The sequence below is a fragment of the Triplophysa rosa genome, linkage group LG5, assembly GCF_024868665.1.
Source record: "Triplophysa rosa linkage group LG5, Trosa_1v2, whole genome shotgun sequence".
In the NCBI taxonomy this organism is placed as follows: Eukaryota; Metazoa; Chordata; class Actinopteri; order Cypriniformes; family Nemacheilidae; genus Triplophysa; species Triplophysa rosa.
In genome coordinates this window covers 11,884,942-11,906,336 of record NC_079894.1, presented here as the reverse complement: position 1 = coordinate 11,906,336, position 21,395 = coordinate 11,884,942, and the positions used below count along the sequence as shown (strand labels likewise).

Below are 21,395 nucleotides of genomic sequence, written 5' to 3'. Positions count from 1 at the left end.
GTAAAGGGGCAAAATTGCGTTATCGTTCTGAAGGCCAGTGTCAGCGATTTAACCTTGATGCGGGCGGCAACTGGCAGCCAGTGAAGTGAAATCAGGAGGGGTGTTACATGGGTTCTTTTAGGTTGACTGAAAACTAGACGTGCAGCCCCTTTCTGTACTGCATTGGTTGGAAGGCCGGCAAGTAGAGAATTGCAGTAGTCCAGTCTTTATATGACCAGAGCTTGGACTAGCAGCTGAGAGGCATGCTCCGACAGGAACGGCCTGATTTTCCTGATATTGTAGAGCACATACCTGCAAGTTCGAGTGGTTCCTGCGATGTGGGAGGTGAATTTGAGCTGGTCGTGGAACATCACCCCCAAGTTCCTCGCAGACTTGGTGGGTGTTATAGTTGAGGATCCGTGCTTAATGGTAAGGTGGTGTTCAATTGATGGGTGGGCCGGTATAACCAGGAGTTCTGTCTTGGAGAGGTTGAATTTTAGGTGATGCTCTTTCATCCAAGAAGAGATGTCTATGTGGCGAGGGGGTCGTGGTTCAGCGAGGTCCGCAGCGGGAGAGAGAGCTGGGAGACGAGCGGTGAGTAAGTGGGTCAAGTGCAAATAATAAACACCTGTGTCTCGTTTCAGTAAGTGGCGTGGAGAGACCGCATATAAACACCGTGAGGCCAGAGTGATGGTGAGAGAAAGACAGACTGCTTACGGGCCTTAGGACTGTTGACGCGACGACCACATTGCTGTGAAGCTATCGAAGGACAGTGTTTTATGTTTTCAATTGGAAAGTAATATATAATATATAGTTGCATATAGTTGTGGCACTGTAGTGAAAATAACCAGAGCTAAGAGTAAAACTGAAGCATTAGAGTGTGTGTGTGCGAGTTACAGTAAATTTACCAAAAGTAATATATTTATCAGGCACATTACAACGTATACATGGCATGAGCCCCTTTTCTTTTAAATCCTGGGGGGATTTGAACAAAGCGAGCTGCCAAAACAGTCAGATGTTATTTAAGTTTCACAGATTCATTATTGCAATGCTTTGTGGGTTTCTCTATAATTTTATCACATGAAGTTAGAATCTTCTTGACATTTATACACAGTTAAGATTCATCAAAAGCAGGTCTTTGTGCTGTTTAGGGAATATTGTTTAAGGGAATATGTTTGTGTCACTTTTGGTGTGAAGCGGGCAATAGATTATGCATTATCTCAGGCCCTTTGGGTGTACTAGTCTATATCAGCATTTGTTAAAACAGAAGGCCCCTGCAGACCTGCTGCGTTCTGTTCTGCAATGTGTGGCCAGCATCACTGACAGGTCATTATTGGCCATCATGCTGAGTGATGGACGGCAACGGCCAAGCTTGCATTTATTTCATCCGTTGTTATTGAGAAAGAGATGCAGCATTTTTCTGCCTTCAGAATGATCAGAAAGACAGGAAAGTGCTACAGCAGTACCTCATGGGTTTGTGCTGATGTATGAGGTGGAAATGTAAGCTTCAGAGCAAGTTCTGCTGGGAAGAATCAATCTTACGTCACTTACTACTTATAGACCTAATCAATCATTACCTAACCAATCATCATCTAACACTAGATTCTATAAAATCGCCACTTACCCTCTGTTTGTGTTCTCAGTTGAAGCAGCCGACATTCCTGTTCATTTGTTTAAAGGTTTCGAAGTGCTATAACATGAACCAACTCCATATACAGCGTTTGTTAAAGGGGTCATATGGCGGAAGTACGTGTTTTTCTGTGTTTTTGATGTGTTATAAGTTGCCCATGCATGTATTAGACACGTAAAATTGCACAAATAAAAGTGTGGGAACAAAAGATGCATTCTATCTAAAAGCGAATGCTCACCCAGACCTGCCTGAAACGGCTCGTGTATCCACACCCCGGCGAATCTACGTAACTTCGTAACATGATTTGATGCCAAATGTATACGCAAGTAAGGTGGGCGTACCTGTCAGTACAATTGCTCTGGAACCATGAAATGCTTGCAGTATTTGACCAATCACTACGCACTATTGAACTGGCCAATCATAGCACACCTCGCTTTTCAGAGCGATGAGCTTTTTAAAAAATCAGCGCGTTTCAGAGAGGCGGGGCAAAGAGGAGATACAAACATGCACGGTATGTGGAAAATACAACGTTTTTTAAACTTTAAATGGTGTATACACATTGCGTTACATCTAAAACAAACCATAATATTTGTTTTAGCCGTGCAATATGACTCCTTTAAGGCTACCATCAATTTCGATTTAATTTAAAGCGTGCATAAGACGTGATCACAATAGTCTCAAGTATGGCGCATGTTTACATCCGAAGAGCTGAGCAGCGCAGGGAAATGTAAAACGTTTCATATAACTGTCCATCCCCGTGTTTTTTTTACCAACTAAGAAAATCGAAAACGGGTAAGGTTATTCTTGCTTTTATTACTTTCCCTCCAGCGGCCTCAGCTAATGGTTGGCTTGGAGATTGTGACAGTTGATTTTAAAGTTGTTCCCAGTCTGCAACCTCTCTTTTCAAAAAATGTCATATTGTTTTGGCATTCATCATGCCATGCTGGTAAATCGGAGGAAAAATTGATCATGCTTCCCTGCAATTTAACCGTGGTGTTTAATTATGATGGCAGATTGTAGCAAGAAAAGGGGGAACACTATTTTACTTTAATTTAATCTACGTCAAGCCTTATTTTAACGTTACTTACAACGTTAAGTTGGTCAGTACTTAAAATTCTGTAGTGGCTTCTCCGGCCAGAGAATTCTTGGTTGCGCAGTATGCATTTATCTCTGTAAAAAGCATAGGCCTATATATTTTGTTGCTCGAATGTTTTACATCGACTGCGCTGAGTGCGCTCGCTGCTCCACCTGCAAGACTGTTCGCCCGCGAATCTTTTTTCCTTGTCTTATTAAAATTATTTTCAAAAGCTTTCTCACCGACGTCGATAATACGCCCTTTTCACATGACGTCACGCATCTTCCGTTCTGGTGCGAAGCAGTGTATCATTACTTCCGCTAGCACTCCAGTTCATAAGGTGGCGATAATGCACCTATAAGCTGGTTTGCCAACTGCCAGTAAAGCTCAAGAAGAAGAAGTTACTTTCGCTAGCGCCTCAGAATGGGGTTTACCAAGTCCCTTGCACATCTGCCACAAATATGTCTAGATGATGTACAACGTTGTGACAAGCAGAGTGGGACGAGAGAGATGCTCGACAAGATCAAAGCTAGAGAAAGGATACAAATTCTTCGTTGAACAGTACCTGTGTCATGGCTCTGCTTCATTTAGTCATGTTTTTCTTGGTCCTGTAGCAGAGTCATGACAAAGCCTTTGGTTATGTGTGGAGAGAAACATATTATTGTCCTTTTGACAATAATATACGTTCTCTCCAGTGTCTCGTCATTGGCCCCGCCCCTCTCGTTTCCTTGTTATCTTTCCCCGAGTGTCTTATGTTCCACACCTGCCCTCGTTCGTTATCCCTTGTTTGTCTTCCCTTTAAATACCCTCTTGTTTCTTTGTCTTGTGCTCGTGGATTGTACTACGTTGTGTATGTGTGTCCGTTCGTGCCCCAGTCCTCTCAAAGTGAGTGTTCTCTGTGCCTATGTATTGTGTTTTATTGTGCTTTATTGTGCTTGTTCCCTGCCTGTTATTAGACGTTGTGTCATGTCATAGTTTAGTTATTTTGTCCAATTGTTTTTGCCCCACCAAGGGAAGTGTTTTGTTTTCAGTTTTTACCTTAGTCGTGTCCATGTTACCCCCTCGTGGGTGTTTTGTTTCTGTTCATTGTTTTGTAATAAATCTGTTAACCCCTTCATTGCCACTGCCTGCCTGCATTTGGGTTCTTCTCCCACGCAATTCATGACAACCTGTTTGATTATGAAGGTAAGTGTTTTGTTTTCTTTTTGTGTTAGTGAAGGTGCTAGAATAAGTAGGAATACGTGTTCTGTCAGTTTTTTTTCTCTCTATTGTTAAATTTCAGCACGACGGCAAAACGGAAGTTCTTCTTCTTCTTGTTGTTGTTTGTTGCAAGACAGATGTTATGATACACATTGTGAAAAGGGCTTATTTCGTCTGTAATCGGCTTCATTATCTGGTTCACTGTCATTCCGTGCTCTTTCTTTGGGCGCCATGATACATTTATGGCAGCATTTGCACTAAGTGTAAATGGCATTTGTCGCTAAATTTAAATAGCAGTAAGTTCTGTTTACACTAAGTGAAAATAGCAGCATTTCTTAGCGATATGCTATTTACATGAACCAAAAATAGCTGTAGAGCCTATTTTCTTTGGATTAAGTAGAAATAGTAGTTAGATGCTTTTTACTTATAAATAGTGGCAGATAATGTTACTATTTGCACTTCAGTATTGTTGTGCATTAAACATTATGCAGTAATAACAGACAGTAAATCATTATATTTATAAAATTATTAAAATGATGGCAACTTATTGAGATATTAAAGCCTTACCCTAAACCTTTGTTTATGAATAAAAATGAATTTTAAGTCTTAAATCAATTTTATTGAAAACAAATGCCTTTATGATCTGTAAAGTAATAAAAAAGGTTAAAGTGGGATTAAAACCCCGGTCTCCCGTGCTGTGCTATACAGTCTTTCCACTTTATGCCACTCGAGTCGCTGTTTGAAATGGTTTCAATCTTACACTTTCTCCATTTCAATCACATATTGGTGGGCAGAGCTAGTGTAAATAGTCTCTGCCAACAAGGCAGCTATTTGTACTCGGTGTAAATAGACGCTACTTACATTTATACAGGTCATTGCAATTGTGTTATCTCGTGCCGCTTAAAGGACTCATAAAATGAGCACTTTCAACAAGTTGGTATGATTTAGTAGGGTTTTCATGAAATGTCTGGAACATATTTCGCTTAAAAACACTCAATGGCTGTGTAAACAAAACCCTTTTTGCCTCGTCAAAAACAGCTATGCTCACAGTAGTCTCAGCCTCAGACGTCACGCCCACGATCCGTTGGCTGAACGTCTGATACATTTGGCACACTTTTTTGGAAACACTTCAACGAGTTCGAAGTCGTTGTCTGATTGGTTAAATTCCACAGGATTTCCGGGAGACGTGTGTGTCGGGTTCTTTAACAGCAGTCAAAACAAAAGAAAACAAAACAAAGCAGTCCGATCGAATTAGAAAGCTTCTGTGTTACATCAGTGACAATGAGCGTTCATCAAGACCGACTAAACGCTGCTTTTTTTAAAGTATGCGATGTTCATAGTACAGATTCTTTAAAAGACGTCCAAGAGTTTTGTTTGAGGTACTTAGTGGAGTCTAAAGGAGATATTTTAACGTGTTTGCTGACTGGATATGGAATTGCACACCGTTTCTCTCTTGTTTTATTGCGCGTGTCACATTACAAGCAATTTCAGTCGTACTACCTCTTTTGAAACACTGCTGTACCTCATCAACAAACTCCAACAAGAGCTGCAAATCGCCAAACTTGTGTCGTGGATCTAGCCAACAAACTCCTCCTACACGACCGTAAATTCAGCTTTGTCAAGAGTCATGTCCACGAAATAATCGGTGTTTATTAGATCATTTCAAAGTTTCTAAAACTAAACAAAGTCTACATATGTTTCCTACCGATTTCTTAGGTGTTTTGCTAGCCGGTGCTCTGGGACTGAAGCGCCATTGTAAAAGTAAATTTGGAGACGATCGTGAATGAATGATTTACTAGTTGCACATCGGTCTGTTATTGTGGGGACATTTCCACGCATCTAAACATGACACAGCACAAAACTACTGGATTGGTAGCTTCACCTGTCAGTCATATTGTCTTTTGGGCGGGCCTTGACCAATAAAAGTGGCCAAAGTTACCAGACCTTCAGCATGAAGGTCTGGCTATGCGAGACTATGCTCACAACAAACCGTTTTGGTGCATGTTTCTTTAAATGATAATGAGTTACAGTGCACCCGAAGTCGAACACATAATTAATCACAAACTTAACATTACTCTATATTGTGATAAGAGAGTGTGTGCTTTTCTTACCGTTTACCTCAAAACAGTCGCATCATAATAATGTAAGTGTGCTTCGGTCCAGATCGTAAAGTGAGGACAGTATGAAGACAGTAGCGCTTGTGCACAGATGCCCGACCCTAGGAGCGTAAATGATTTGGGTCTCATCCGGATAGGATTGAAATGCAATACGACAAATATAACGACAAATGATTTTGTCGTTAGCCTACATATCCAAAAGCATCTAATTGAGGACAATATTTCATACACGAAAACGATCTGGTAACATTTACTGTAACACCGGACCTGTTCATTTACCTGGTCGACAGTGACTTTCTGGCTCTTTAAAACAACTTTTGCCGTCTTTCAATTCATTTAAAATGTTGCATTTATATCCTAATATTGTTTTTATCCTAAAGTATGCATTGTTATTATTAGTGTCAGTATTTTTTTTTAGTTTATATCGTTTAATTTAAGGCATTATTTTATAGCATATTGTTAGAACTGTGCTTTTGTGGTTATGTTCAGCATTATTTCTCATAATTTTAATTCCTGTGTAAATGCATTTATGCCGCTTTAGAGCCGCATTAACGGTCTGTGTAAATACACATTTATGCCGCTTCAGATTCGTTTTCTGTGCCGCCTTTGCTGTGTAAAGAGGCCTCAAGAGCCCATTTGCCAAATAACATAAATATAGAGTAAGTTTAACACTGGCTTTGAATGTTCTATTTAGCCCGTGACTGACTTAGCTCCCTTCGCTATCATATGCTAACGTTATCCTCTTATATATACGGTACATGATTTACCACATTGCATGTTGTCCACAAACTTTAGCCATGGCGTCACGTACACTGCTGTCGCTTGTGAAAACAACAATGGCTGCAGCGCCGTGGGTGGAACTGTGTAGATTAAGGGGCGGTAATATTATAAGAGCCTGCGTCTACGTCACATCAGGAGCGAAATCTGAACAACTCGATTTCTCACATGCTTGCAGTGAAAGGCTTACCAAAACAAAGTTACTGGGATCTTGTTTTTCACGTTTTCTGGGTTGCTAGAGGCACCGGGGACCAGATTATATCACTAAAATTTGACTTTCATACAATGGGTCATTTAAAACACACTAGATCACCTACCACACGTACTCACTTTAATGGAAACTATCAACTACTTTGCATCAATCTATAAACTCTTACCATAATCAGCATTTTGTTTCGTTCATGAGTTTTCTTGTCATTAAAGGTGCTTTACACATAGTCCTATTTAACCAATTAGCGTATGCTTAACTTACATTTGTATTTACTTTAATTGTCTACATTTCAGTTGATCCTTAAAGCATTCAATTTCGTTTTGTCTTAGTTGTTTTATTTCGGGTGTTCAATTTAGTTAACGTAATCTTAATTTTATTATGATGACTTTTCTTGTATTTTCTTTTTATTATGAAGACTTCTTGTAGTTAAAGGTTATGGTAAACTTTATTCGTCCCCGAAGGGAAATTTGTCTTTTGTAAAGTGCTATGTGTTCATTGTCCTTAGTACAATTCAACAATTTATCGCGGCAGGAACAATGAAAAATCAATCTATTTGTTTTACACCTTGGCATTCTGTCAAGGATTTGGAGGAAAGAACCCAATTGCAGGCAGGAGTGGTGGTGAAGGGGTTAACAAAGACTTTTATTTTAAAAAAGCAAAACAAAACACCCTCGATGGGGGAAAACGGAACCAAGACTAATATATATATATATATATATATATATATATATTATAACAAAGACTTCCCACGTGGGGGCAAAACGTAAAGACAGAAACAACTAAAATCTAACTAAAACACAACGACACAACGTCTTACAAACATGGAAAGGAAACAAGGGCAGGGCAAGGTAACACACAAGACTTACTATCACAGACAAGGCAAGGAAGCAGGACACGGGTAGACACGGCGAACTCTACAACAAGGGTACACGGGTACAAGTACATACAATCCACGAGCAACAGGACAAAGAAACATTTGGGCATATTAAAGGAGAGACAAACCAGGGATAATTACACAGGGCAGGTGAGGAACATTAGACATGGCAGGGAAGCAATACATGAAACGAGAGGGGCGGGGCCAATGACAAGACACTGGAGAGAACGCATATTATTGTCAAAAGGACAATAATATGTTTCTCTCCACACATAACCAAAGGCTTTGTCATGACTCTGCCACAGGACCAAGAAAAACATGACTAAGTGAGGCAGAACCATGACACATTCTCAATCTCTTTCCTGATGGCAGTAACTGGCGTTTCGCAAAAAAGGGGATGTTCGGAATTGGTACTGATATTCGTTGCTTTTCCCACCACTGCTTGTTCAAATAAAGTCTGCATGGTTTCATATTGTTTATTCCAACGGTTTTATGTAGGGATGCACCAAAATGAAAATTCTTGGCCGAAGCCGAATAAAAATCAAACACTTGGCCGAAGGCCGAACACCGAACATGTTTTTTTGCATATGTTCTAATTATTTAGCCATTTTTTTCACTATTGCATAAACTGAATGGTCAAAATGTGCTTTTTATAATTTGTCTTGCTTTTCAATAAAATACAATACAACTTAAAATAATATTGAGCAAAACAAAGTCAATTAAAACAAAAAATTTAAATTGAATAGCCTTTAGGCCTATAACTGACTGGTAAAAGAATGTAATGTAAGTTACTCTGTACCCCTACAACAAAACACTTCATTAAAAACTGTCATTCCACATTAGGCCTATAAGATAAAAATACGAATAAACGAAAACTGTTGGATTATTATAGGCTACATTGCAAAATGATTTTAAGAAAAAAAACATCCAATGCAAGCAATTCTGACTGATGCTGACTGACAACCATTTCAGTTCACGTCTCTCCTCCAAACTCCGCCCACGAAAGTTGACTGTTCTGTAAGAAGGTGCACTCGTGGCCGGGATGCACAGAACATACTTTGACAAGTTGTTTAGTACAGGGAACTGTGTGCACGCGATGACTGTATGATGTCAAAGGATGTCGCGAGCGGCGAGATTACTGTCAGACAGCCCGCTTCCGCCTCTCTCTCTGTCTCTCTCTCTGTCTCTGTCTCTGTCTCTCTCTCTCTGCGCTGGTTGCTGCTTGATCGTATCACAAGTCATGTTCGGTAAAATGTATTCGGCTATTTCGCATATTCGGCCAAACACCGAACTTGAGTTTTTTTGCTATTTTCGGCCATACATGTTCGGTTGCCGAACATTCGGTGCATCCCTAGTTTCATGGCGTTCGTGGATATGAGTCAATCTGTTCTTCCGTTGAACAGACAAGTTTCCAAACAGGCTGTGATCCCAAAGAGAATATGATTTCCACACCGGATCTTTAAAAGCCTATCGAGGCCTTCCATAGTTATAATCCCCACGGGAGATTCAGAATAGTCCTCTACTAGTAACCATACCAACCTTTATGGCTCTTCGCTCCCTCACAGCCTCCCACTTCCACAAATGTCTTCCACACAATGAAGGTTCACTAGAGTATGACGAAGCTTCACTCACGGCTCGGTGGATTTTACGATTGGTGTCTTACTAACAATTTTATTCTTAATCTCGTTATTCAGGAACCTCAAGAAACTTCAACCGGTGGGTATGAAATTTCTTGCTTCAATTCTTTGGGGGTAGGCCCCGCTCCAGAGGTAAGTCCTCGACAATTCTTAGGGGTTGGCCGTGCCCCTGCCTTCATCTTCAGGCAGGAAGTGCAGGAGTTCTTGACCCTCTGGATGCGAGCTATAGGTCAGGGCCTACGACTAAGAATTATATATTTTACCATATTCGCACCTTGTCGCTGATCAGTTGTTTAATAAATGTTCATTGTCAAACATTCTTGCCTCCCGAGTCTTTTTAGTAGAACTATGGGCTATGGTTTCTGGACACAGTGACAATGTAATAATGAATGATGTCATTATTGCATGTTGGGAACATAATAAGGAAAGCTGTATTTCCGTAGTTCTGTCTAATTCACTTATGAAATTGATACATATTGGGTTGAAATTTGATAATAAAATGCATATTTATATTGGAATAAGAAACGTCACTTTTTCATGCATGAAATAATGACAACTGTAATTAAGTCGTCTTGTTTGAAGAGATACTGTCGCTGTCCACTGTAATGACCTGAGTGAAAGGTAAAATCACTTTACTGTGGTGTGTAATGATTACATAAACAAACTGAAACTGTGAAAAACTTTCCTACCTCAATTAAAAAAGCAACAGTTTTATTTGCACATCAGTTCTAGCAAGCCAAAATGAACAGTGTGTGTGTATAGTCCCGTGAACCTGGGTAAATGTTGGAGTAAAATGTCTACTGATAAAGCTCTGGTGTTTGTTGACCATCACGATAACCACAGATGACGTGCACTGGAGCTATTTTGTTTGGTACATTCTAAAATGTACTACACTATTACTTTTTCACTGTAATGTAATACTTTTTTGAAAGTATCCCTGTTGAAAAAACAGCTTATGCAGGTTTGGTATGTTTTGATGCTGGTTTGTGCTGCTTTAAGCTGGTCATGTGCTGGTCCATAGCTGGTTTAAGCTTGTTAAACCAGCATCAAAACATACCTAACCCTGCATATACTCGTATTTTTACAGGGATATAATTTATATGTACTTAGTTCATTACAACTAAAAGAAAAACAGTTAAAATGGAACAATAAAAAGAGATATTTGCATTTTAATTGTTGCTTTGCATTTATTGGCAGTTGGTAAGCAGAATGTATGTATTTTTACTTTCAAGTATTTCTACTACATTTCCTAATGTTTTTATTTACCTATAGTTGAGAGATTTATGTAAGGACTGTGAGAACATTACACGTGTGCTTATCAGTTCTCAGTTGTAAGTCATTCTAAACGTGGTGATTGGACAGAGAAAAACGTTACTCTGTGTATATATACAACGTCTGAACAACTTGACATTTAGCTGGTTTTTCTTCGAACCAAGGAGAGATGAAGCTTCTAATCTTGGCAGCGCTGCTCGGGCTGAGCTTTGCTCAGTTCAACCCTAACACAAAACATGGAAGAACTTCCATTGTCCACCTGTTTGAATGGCGCTGGGCTGATATTGCTGCAGAATGTGAGAGATATCTTGCACCAAACGGCTTTGGTGGAGTTCAGGTCAGTACGTGATTAGAGCATTAGAAAGCATATCGTATTTCATGAAAGCACAGGTATACTTTCTTGCATATTCTGTTGTAAATGATGAAATATTGAAATATTGGTTTCATGTTTAAAGATCTCCCCTCCAAGTGAGAGCATTATCGTAACAAACCCGTCGCATCCTTGGTGGCAGAGATATCAGCCAATCGGCTATAAACTGTGTTCCAGATCAGGAAATGAAAATGAGCTGAGAGATATGATCACGAGATGCAACAACGTTGGGGTAAATATAGCTATGTATGTCAACACCGGGTCTTCAGATTCATCAGACTTGATTGTTCTGACTTCCTTTAATTGCTTGTTTTAACAGGTGAACATCTATGTAGATGCAGTCATCAACCACATGTGTGGAGCCGGTGGTGGAGAGGGTACACACTCCAGCTGTGGTTCATATTTTAATGCCAACAAAAAGGATTTCCCTTCAGTTCCATACTCAAACTTGGACTTCAACGACGGAAAATGCCACACCGGCAGCGGAAACATTGAGAATTACAACGATGTCAATCAAGTAATAGAAAAGTTATTTTGAACTTCAACTGCATCCTAGTTTGTGTTTCAGATCTGATAACCGCATGTTTCATCATGTTGGCAGGTAAGAAACTGTCGTCTGGTTGGTCTTCTGGACCTTGCTTTGGAGAAGGACTATGTTCGAGGTAAAGTGACGGACTACATGAACAAGCTTATTGACATGGGTGTGGCCGGATTCAGAGTGGACGCTTGTAAGCACATGTGGCCTGGTGATCTTTCTGCTGTTTATGGAAGACTCCATAATCTCAACACTAAGTGGTTTCCCTCTGGATCCAAATCTTTCATCTACCAAGAGGTATTTTTATTCATTTTACTTAACAACTAATAGAAGAACACCAGTATAAAGGTGGCAAATAGTTTGAGTCATAATGCACTTTTCTATTAGGTTATTGATCTTGGCGGAGAGCCCATCACATCAAATCAGTATTATGGACTTGGAAGGGTCACTGAGTTCAAATATGGCGCTAAGCTTGGCACTGCGATTCGCAAATGGAATAATGAAAAACTGTCCTTCCTTAAGTAAGATTTTTACTATGAAAAGAAATCAGCACGGAGTAGTTTGAATTTTATTGTTTAATCGAACTGCTTATCGTCCCAGGAACTGGGGTGAGGGTTGGGGTATGATGCCTTCTGATAAAGCCCTAGTATTTGTTGACAACCATGATAACCAGAGAGGACATGGAGCTGGTGGAGCATCCATTCTCACATTCTGGGATGCCAGGTACACTTGGGACATGAACAGGTTACACATAATAAACTCAATTTGTTGCTTGTAACGCATCATATTTATTTTGTCTGTAGACTTTACAAAATGGCTGTAGGCCTGATGTTGGCTCATCCGTATGGAGTTACAAGAGTTATGTCCAGCTACCGATGGAACCGCAACATTGTCAATGGACAGGTGATTGATTGATCAGGCTTTATGAATGCTAAGCTGTTTTTTTAGATGAAATCCATATGATGTTTTCTTTATCGCCTTCTCATTGTCCAGGACACAAATGACTGGATGGGACCGCCCAGCTATGGTGATGGATCCACCAAACCAGTTCCTATTAACCCAGACTCTACTTGTGGAGATAACTGGGTTTGTGAACACAGGTGGCGTCAGATCAGGTGCAGTGAGTTCCTACACTTTCATTGTGAAGATGGTTTGCACATGGAATTTAACAGTAAAAACCCAAATTTTCTCCAAAGGAACATGGTGATCTTCCGTAATGTTGTTAATGGACAGCCATTTTCTAACTGGTGGGACAATGGGAATAACCAGATCGCTTTCGGCCGTGGTAATCGTGGGTTCATTGTCATCAACAATGACAGCTGGTAAGCGCTTGATGCTTGCTAATGAAAAATGTGTATTTTATTTCAAGAAAAAAATGAAAGAGATTAAACTGTATTACAGCATTTACAACAATCACTTTGTTCTTTAGGGATCTGGACGCCACCTTAAACACTGGCATGCCACAAGGCACCTACTGCGATGTCATCTCTGGTCAGAAGGAAGGAAGTGGATGCACTGGAAAGCAGGTGCAGGTGGGAGGAGATGGACGGGCTCACTTTAAAATCAGTCACACGGCCGAAGACCCATTCATTGCCTTCCATGCTAACTCAAAACTGTAAAGATTGCAGATTAAAAAAATAAAAGAATAATGCAGAACAACCCAAAAGTGTTCAGGCTTATTGAATGTAAACATAAAACACAATTCTTTCAATGTAACTTAAAACAGTTGTTGATAGTACAAGAAATATAAAACACTGCAGTCTCTGGCGTCACAGTAGTTTGAAATTAATAATTTAAAAATTGTATATATCTTTTTTATTAATCAGATGATTATTTTAATAATTATTATTATAACCAAACACTTTGTTTAGGGTGTACCCAACTGGAAACGTAGCGTGAAATCATAGGGCAGGTATATGAATCTTAACAGACAAATCAATGCAAGGTCATGCTTCAGGAGATTCCATACATTATCATTATGACACAATTCATTTTTTTCACTTAATTTAGATTATAGCCTTCCTTAGTACAGTTGATCAGTTGTATTGTCTTGTACATTTAAAATGGAAGATTATAGGCTTGTGTGAAGGTGCACCAGCACCACCATGAGACAACAGGCAATGTTACAGGCTGCATAACAAGGACATACAGTAACCAGAATATAACCTGCATTGGTTTCTAAACTTTGAATTTATAATGCCGTTCGGATATGATTTAATCAAACCAACCTTGCAGGTCTACAAGAAGCAAGTTAATGAACAGTGATCAGTGTCTGGATGAGATGTCTAAACACTCTAAACCATTCATTTGACATCTGGGTGTGTTTTAGTCACTAAGAACAGCATCCACGAGTGAAGAACTTGTTGTGAAATGATGGAATTAACATTGATCTTTACAAAATGAGTCCAGTGTGCTATAGTGTTATATATAACACTAAAGTGTTTCTCTCATGTTGTCCCAAAAAAGCTTTGGAACTTCAACGCACATTAAAAGTTGTCAGTTGTCCATGCTGAATGCTTCAGTTTAATGAGAAATAAGTTATTAGGGCACAAGGATCAAGACTTTTTTTATCTACAGCATAAAAAATATTATGGCATGATGTTCTGTATACGTATATACAGGCTTTTGCTTTTGGATAAAGAGGGAACAGGATTGTTATGCATTACAGCATGAAGAAGAAAATGTTCAAAAGGATATAGAAAACCATGGAAAACATTGTAATATGATAATAGTTGGGAGTTGATATGGATTTTTGGTGGGCAGGCTTATGTAAATGTAAATGAGGGGAAGATACTAGGGCTGATACTAAGGGCTGAAGCACGTAGTTGCGGATGGAAAGTTATCCACGAGAGTACAGATGGAATCAATTTTATGATCTTGTTTCACAGTCAGTGGGAAACAGTTGTCTCTCTCGTGGGCAAGCAAGCATAAAGACATGTCGTTCTGTTCATCTTGCTTATTCCCTGTGTCTCTTTCTTCTCCTGTCAAAGAATGCGTCTATACCCCAGTGATATAAAGTATAACAAATTGTTGTCAGCTAAATTAATTTTTATTTGGACAATTCCCTTATGCATTTGATCTAGATATATAAATGATAATAATGCTTAAATGCACTTTTGTGTTGTGGCCTATAAAAGTTTGTATTGGACCAAATTAGCAAATCATTTAATCTCTGGGTTGCAAATACAGTAGCATATTAAACCATGAAACAGGGTTGTGAAAAACGTACCTTAAATAAATTTTAATCAAAATAACATTGAGAATTTAAACTACATTTTGGCTCACATGATTGTTAAAATGCATTAAAGGTTGTTAAAGGGTTTCGTGCAATAATCTGCCGACTTTTTATAAAATGATTATACTTTTCATTTTTGTTACAGCTCTCACATTGTGTGTTTGCTGCCTGCCACATGCCCCATTAAAAAGCAAAACAAAAGCTTCTCATGTATTAAGATTTTACAACCACAAATATTGTAATGTATGTCTGCATACTATCTTTGTATGGCTATAATTTATAGAGGGATAAAGATTAACAGAAAATCAAGTGACTCATCTTCTTTCAACTGGCTAGGTTAGTATCCTCCCTGAGCTTTTGTCCATTTTGACTTAAATTATAACCTGTAATCTTCCCTGTCTGCTCTCTGATATTTTTGTTGTAAACGTTTTAAGAGTGCTGCTTTAAGTTTCTGCTTCTGAAATAAGACAGGAATTCAAAATGATGACTATGAGAAGACTTTGTACCTGAATTCATACTATTATAAATGTTTATATATTCACTGTGCAAATCCAACACATTTTTAGTCAAACTCCAAAGCGAGACTTAAACGTTTTGTCTTGAGTGGAAAGGGTGTGAACAGAACCTGACCAGATGATTCAGTGACTGGAATTTATTTGTTTTTGATCATGTATACAGTTCACAGTATGTTCACAGTTTTACATTTTTTGGACCAACTTTCTGTCTTCACCTGGCTCCATTCTGCTCAAACCCGCTGCCATAACGGTAGCCAAGAGAGGTTTCTCTCGGAATCAGTGGCACCAGAGCTCTCCAGTCTGCTACCAAAAAAATTAAAATTGCTTGGTGCAGACAAGAAGTCTCCTCTCCTCTTTTCTAAAATTCTTTACTTTTCTCTTTACTTTGTGTCTTTTTCTCTTGTCTTCTCTGAGTTTGGCTTTCTTTTGATCTAAAAAAGAAAGAGTAGCTCATTGAAAGACAAATTGCCAGTAAACGCTTATATTGGCCAATGATAACAAAAAAAATTGGCCTTGCACAGTGGCAGAGACATTAAAGGGACAGTTCACCCCAAAATGAAAATCCATAATTCACTCACATGTTGTTCCTAACCTGTACAGATTTCTTTTTTTTTCTCCGTGTAACACAAAAGGAGAGTTGTTTTTGTTGGATTTATTCACATATTGAATAAACAAAGGCACCATAAAGTGTGATTAAAGTGCACATGACTTTTATTTTAGCCTTTATTATCATAAGGTTTTATTTTCTGTTAATGCTTTCCAGTGATCTGTTAACCACTGTGACCAGTCTATGAGTTCAACTCAAAAACGGGTTCAGTTCGATTTGTAAACAGATCATTTGAAGAGTTTTGTGAAGGTCAGTTAAAAGTCAGGGTCAGTTAGAGGCATGGGACTGCCACCATATGTTGATAACACGTGTGCCAATACCTTATTTTTACAGAATTCTCATTCTATCTTATGTCATGTTTATGTAAAACTAAACTAATTGTTGCGTGAAAGGGAGAGAGTCCTGAGCGAGGCCTTAAAGATCCAGGAAGTTAACTTAGGAAGAATTAGGAGACACAGAGATGTGAGAAGGAGGTACAGTTGGATAAAGAGCTTGTCTTGGCTCTGCGGCCAGACAGGGATTCCAAACCACACAAAAATGCACTAAACTTTTCTTTCCACTTACCGAAAGTCTTACTGAAAAAGTGTGTTGGAGACAATACACTGATGATGCAAGGAATCTGCTGTTGATGATAACATGGTTGAAATGTTGTCTGTTGTTGAAAATGTCTGAGAAGCTCAGTCATAAGTGTACCATCTCTTTCCACTAGGGGACACTCCACTCAATAAAACACCATATGATATAATTATAGGTAAACAGAATTCCTTAGACTGCTTTTCAAGAATGGATGTTTAGTTATTTTTACATCAGGCAATAAAAGATTCTGTTATCTTTCTCCAGAAGGATAAGAAAAAAAAAAAACGAATTTGCTCTCCAAACCCCCTTTCCCCCTGACTCATCTGGAAGTCACTATGTTTGTTAACTCAACAAACTTCAGAACTTGCCAGGTTCTTGGGAGGTGTTTTCTAGTGCATGCCAAACACTCTTTAGCTTGGCACCATAGGGCAGGTCTCTAACCCACGGAGCAATTTGCGTGTCTTCACTGACACACTGAACCACTGCACCCCCTGACATTATGCCTTTTCATGACTGCGGGGTTCCCAAGCATATTTAAGACATCAAAACTAAACCGACCACATGTATTCCATCTTTGTCGAGGCATTCATTGACTCATTGACTTTTTTTAGCTAGATCGTCCGTCGCAGAAATTTTGAAACGTTGAAGCGCAGACCAAGACCGTCATCCAAGACCGTCATTAAGCAAGTGTGGCATGTATTTGAAGCGAGCTCGACAAAGCCACAGGGCTTGAATATGGTTCTGTGGTTTCATACGACTAACTGAAGGTTGGCTTCTCTGACATCATGCCACCAATTGCAGTGCTTTGATTGTAGGCTGTAGAAAAAGCATGTGCAGCAGAAAACTCAAGACATTTATCAGATCTAAAGGGTTTTCTGAAAAGCTCTCTGCTCATATAGAGCACATAAGAATAACCCTTTAATTTGTTTATTTGTCATGTATATAGCATAAACCACAAAAAGATATCTCTAGCATATATAATTTTTGCATTATGGAAAAGCTTGGCTTCATAAAAGCTTGGCTCCTGATGTAAAGCATTTAATAATATGTCCAATATTCATCAAAAACCACACTGTAAAAAAATAATTTTACAGAATTTTACTGTTATTTTTCACGTTACAATTTTTTCACACATAATGTAAATTTTTCAAGTATTTTTGAAATACAGTAAAAACATCAAATTATGTATAATTTTACAGAAATAAAATATGTTATTTCATGTTATTTTTTGGTGCCCCAGCTGCCAAAAAAAATATTTTTGGGGGAGGTTTAGTGTGAAATATGGCAAGTCAAATAACAGAAAAAGACCACAAATTTAGAAAAACACGAAGAATATGTAATTTTTACATGACAACTGTTACAGTAGTTTTCTGCTTTTCAACATCTAAAATGTATGTATGGCCTATATTATCATGCATTCATCGTTTCATTGTTGAACATCTCAAATAGAGACCACATATATAGATAATAAAAAAAACGGTGGTGTCTATATGGAAACAATGACACTCTTTATGGAAAAAACTGATTCCACATAAGGGAATGTGTTCCCTGCTTTTTAACAACTTCCAGATATGCTCCATAAGCTTCTGCTCCCCATCGTAGATTTTAAATCTGTAACATTTGTTCTATCAGAGCTTTGTCTTATCCGACACATGTCAGCAAATTGTTGGCATGGCAGAAGGCCATATGGTAATGCTGCTGTGTCCATATTGGTCACATTATTTCAGTTATTCGCATGTTTTGCTATCTTTCAGAATTCTTATATTTCATTGGTAATTTCCATTAGTAGTCGATGTGACCAGGTCACCAAATAAATTCAAATGATCGGGTAGAACAGATCATTGGAAATATGGCTTCATGAGGAAGAGAATAATCCTGTCTTATCGATGGCCAGATCAAGAAATCTAGAAAAAATATGTGAATATGACTCAACTATTGATGCAATTGTAGCTCTGTGGATCATCAGGAATTCAAAATGGAAACATAACTTTAACTGCTCTGGTAAAAAAAGACCACAACGGAAAACCTGTGTGATTTCTTCCGACTGTTCCATCAAACTGTTAGGAGCAGATGCTTCAGATAAATGTCAGCTGATGAATTGGGCAGCATTCAAATAGATCTCCTGCCATCATCACATTATTTACTGCTGTGATGTCATGCCATACTATACAATCTCTGCATTTGTCATAGCATCATTCATTATCTAAATGTGTTCTTTGTAGCCTCTCTGATATATCAGAAATATTTTCTTTAGTAGTTTTCTCCAGATCACTGTCACAGGTCCAAATATCAGACATTCCACAATTGTTTGATTTTTGCTGATGGACATTCTCTTTTACCTCATTACAGTATCTGCAGTTTGCAGATGACCACTCACAGCTCCACTGAAACTGATATGATTGTGGCGCGGCTAGTGCATGTGTTTTTCCGAACCCTTGGCCAGAGCTGCTTCTCTGGTCCTCAGCTTGGATTTACAGCAATAATTGGAAAGAAAATCAAAGCAATATGTTTTTAATTGATGTTGTCTGGAGCAGAGAGAAAGTGACATCTTTCAGTTTGTGTATTGTTGTCTGACACAGAGATCACAAGGCCATCTTATTAACATTCCTACTTACATTTGCTAAGTGTAAACCGATATCAAAAGAATATTTCTTGATTTGAGAAGTCAATAAGAGAGAAATGAACACTGATGGTGCAAATAAAAGTATTAGACCTTATAAAATGCTATACATCACACTTCATCATTAATGTGGTGATTCAGAAAACGTGTAAATCAAAGTTAAGAACACATATAGCTTGTGACCAAGTCTGTACAAACCCAGCTAAAGTTCTTTTTTGTGTTTTACTGTTTTCTATGTATAATCATTGTACGTATAGCCTAATGATGTATAATATTAACTGAGTGAGGCTATGTCAAAAATTGAAATAATAGTGAAATTACTGGTTGAAATCAAACTTTGATGCCCATTATGTCATAATTACAGATTCTGAGACTTTACTCTGGTATTCACAGACAAGGTCACATATGTCCTGCTGTAAATATGGGGTATTAGCTATTAAAAATATAATAAATGTATTAAAATATTTAATATATGTTTTATTGGTCAGTGTTTAAAGTCTAGCATTTAAAATTGTTATGCTAGGATGGGTTATTTTGCACGGGATACTGGTCATTCTTGTATTTCCTGTTTAGTCTAAAGGACCCTGAAGTTGATCATGTATGGTTTAATGGGGGTATGCTGTTTACAAAGCGCCTAGTCTGACTGAGTGCATTGGACCTTCGACTTTGCTGTGTTTTCATTTTCTTTCAATGTAATTTCAAGCAGCCCGGTTTCATATTAATCAGCAAAACCAAACAAACCTAATGAAAATTTTATAAAGTAGGGTTTACTCCTCCAGATTGATGTGGTTTAACTTTAGACATATTTGTGGTGTTCTTAGTCATTTCCAAAGAACTTCCAAGTATGAACCGCGATTCACCTCAGCTATTGGCCTTATATATCTGCACCTAAGAAAACAGATGAAACTGGCCAATGCTAATAGATGCAGAATGTTTCATCTATCTGTTGCAGTGGTTGATGTCAGTGGGTTGACACTATTGTAGTCAAAGCTGTTTAAACTTATGTGTGTGATCATTTCAAAAATAATTACACTGGGAACACGCACTGCTGTAATTAATGTAGAGAGCACATGCAGAAAATCTGCGGGTAATCACACTGATTTATCGTAAACCGTTTTCGCATTGAATATTTTGTCATGCTTTTCGTTTCTCATCATTTCAACGAGGTTTATAGTGCATTTGTTTGTACACAACAGTGTCCCATTGAACTACAAATCAAAAGACTGTTGTATGTTTTTCCAAAGGCAAAATAGTCAAAACAAAAGGCTAACAGAGCACTAAATAAGGACTAAGATAAAACCTCAGTAAACGCTGATAAATAACATGCAGACAATAAAGCACAGTACTCCCTTCAAAGTGGAAAAACGTTGCATTTGAACTATGGTGCTGTATATGGTTACGATTTATTGATTTAAGCTATCGACTTTTAAGTATCAGTTTGAATGAAAAACAGGCAGTAACAAAAAAAACTCAGTAAGATTTGCACAAGCTTTGAGTATTGGAAACAAGGGAGCTGGGTTTTATGAAATGTACGGTATACTGTCTTTCCAAAACTTAATGCTTGTTCCAAGTATGCATTTTCTGTGTATTTCAAAGAATTAAATACACAATCAATGTGTTACGGTATAGAGACAGGCTGTCATCAATTCATGGTGTCAGTTGCATGTGTAAGATTCAATTTCTACAGAACTTTGAAGTAACCCATCCATTGAAGGCTCAATAGAAACACATGCACAGTATATTTAGATCAAAAATGACTCTTATTTAAAAATACAAATATGATTACAAATAGTCTGAACACGTTTAAATAGTTGCATCAATAAAAAAGGGATTGTATTAAGCTGTTCAGTAAATAAATACATCCTCAGACTAAAGCACATTCCAGGGTCTTGTGGTTGAGCCAGTCATCCATAACCTATCACATGGTTTTACTGTAAGTTCTGCCTGCTTCCCTGCAACAGTTTGACGCTATTATCAGATAACAGTACTGACTAACTGACTGTATTAACCCTTTTAATCTTTGTTAACCATCAGGTTAACAGCTTTGTAATGCAACCACCAGCAGTGCGTCAGCACAGCGAAACTGGCCATGTCTCAAACCTCAGAGTCTATCATCAAGCCAAGACAGAAGTCAGGACAAAGCCTCAAAAGTCAAACTGTAATGT

The 21,395-nt window shown here is 38.3% G+C and overlaps 1 protein-coding gene across 1 annotated transcript; it reads left to right on the top strand.

Annotated features, from left to right (window-relative positions):
- The first annotated feature begins 10,941 nt into the window (after positions 1–10,941).
- amy2a (amylase alpha 2A) lies at positions 10,942–13,296 on the top strand. Its single transcript, XM_057334388.1, has 10 exons — positions 10,942–11,109; positions 11,228–11,374; positions 11,462–11,659; positions 11,744–11,974; positions 12,065–12,198; positions 12,278–12,400; positions 12,481–12,580; positions 12,671–12,792; positions 12,874–12,999; positions 13,107–13,296. The coding sequence occupies exons 1-10, from the start codon at positions 10,942–10,944 to the stop codon at positions 13,294–13,296; spliced, it is 1,539 nt and encodes a 512-aa protein (XP_057190371.1).
- Positions 13,297–21,395: the final 8,099 nt, after the last annotated feature.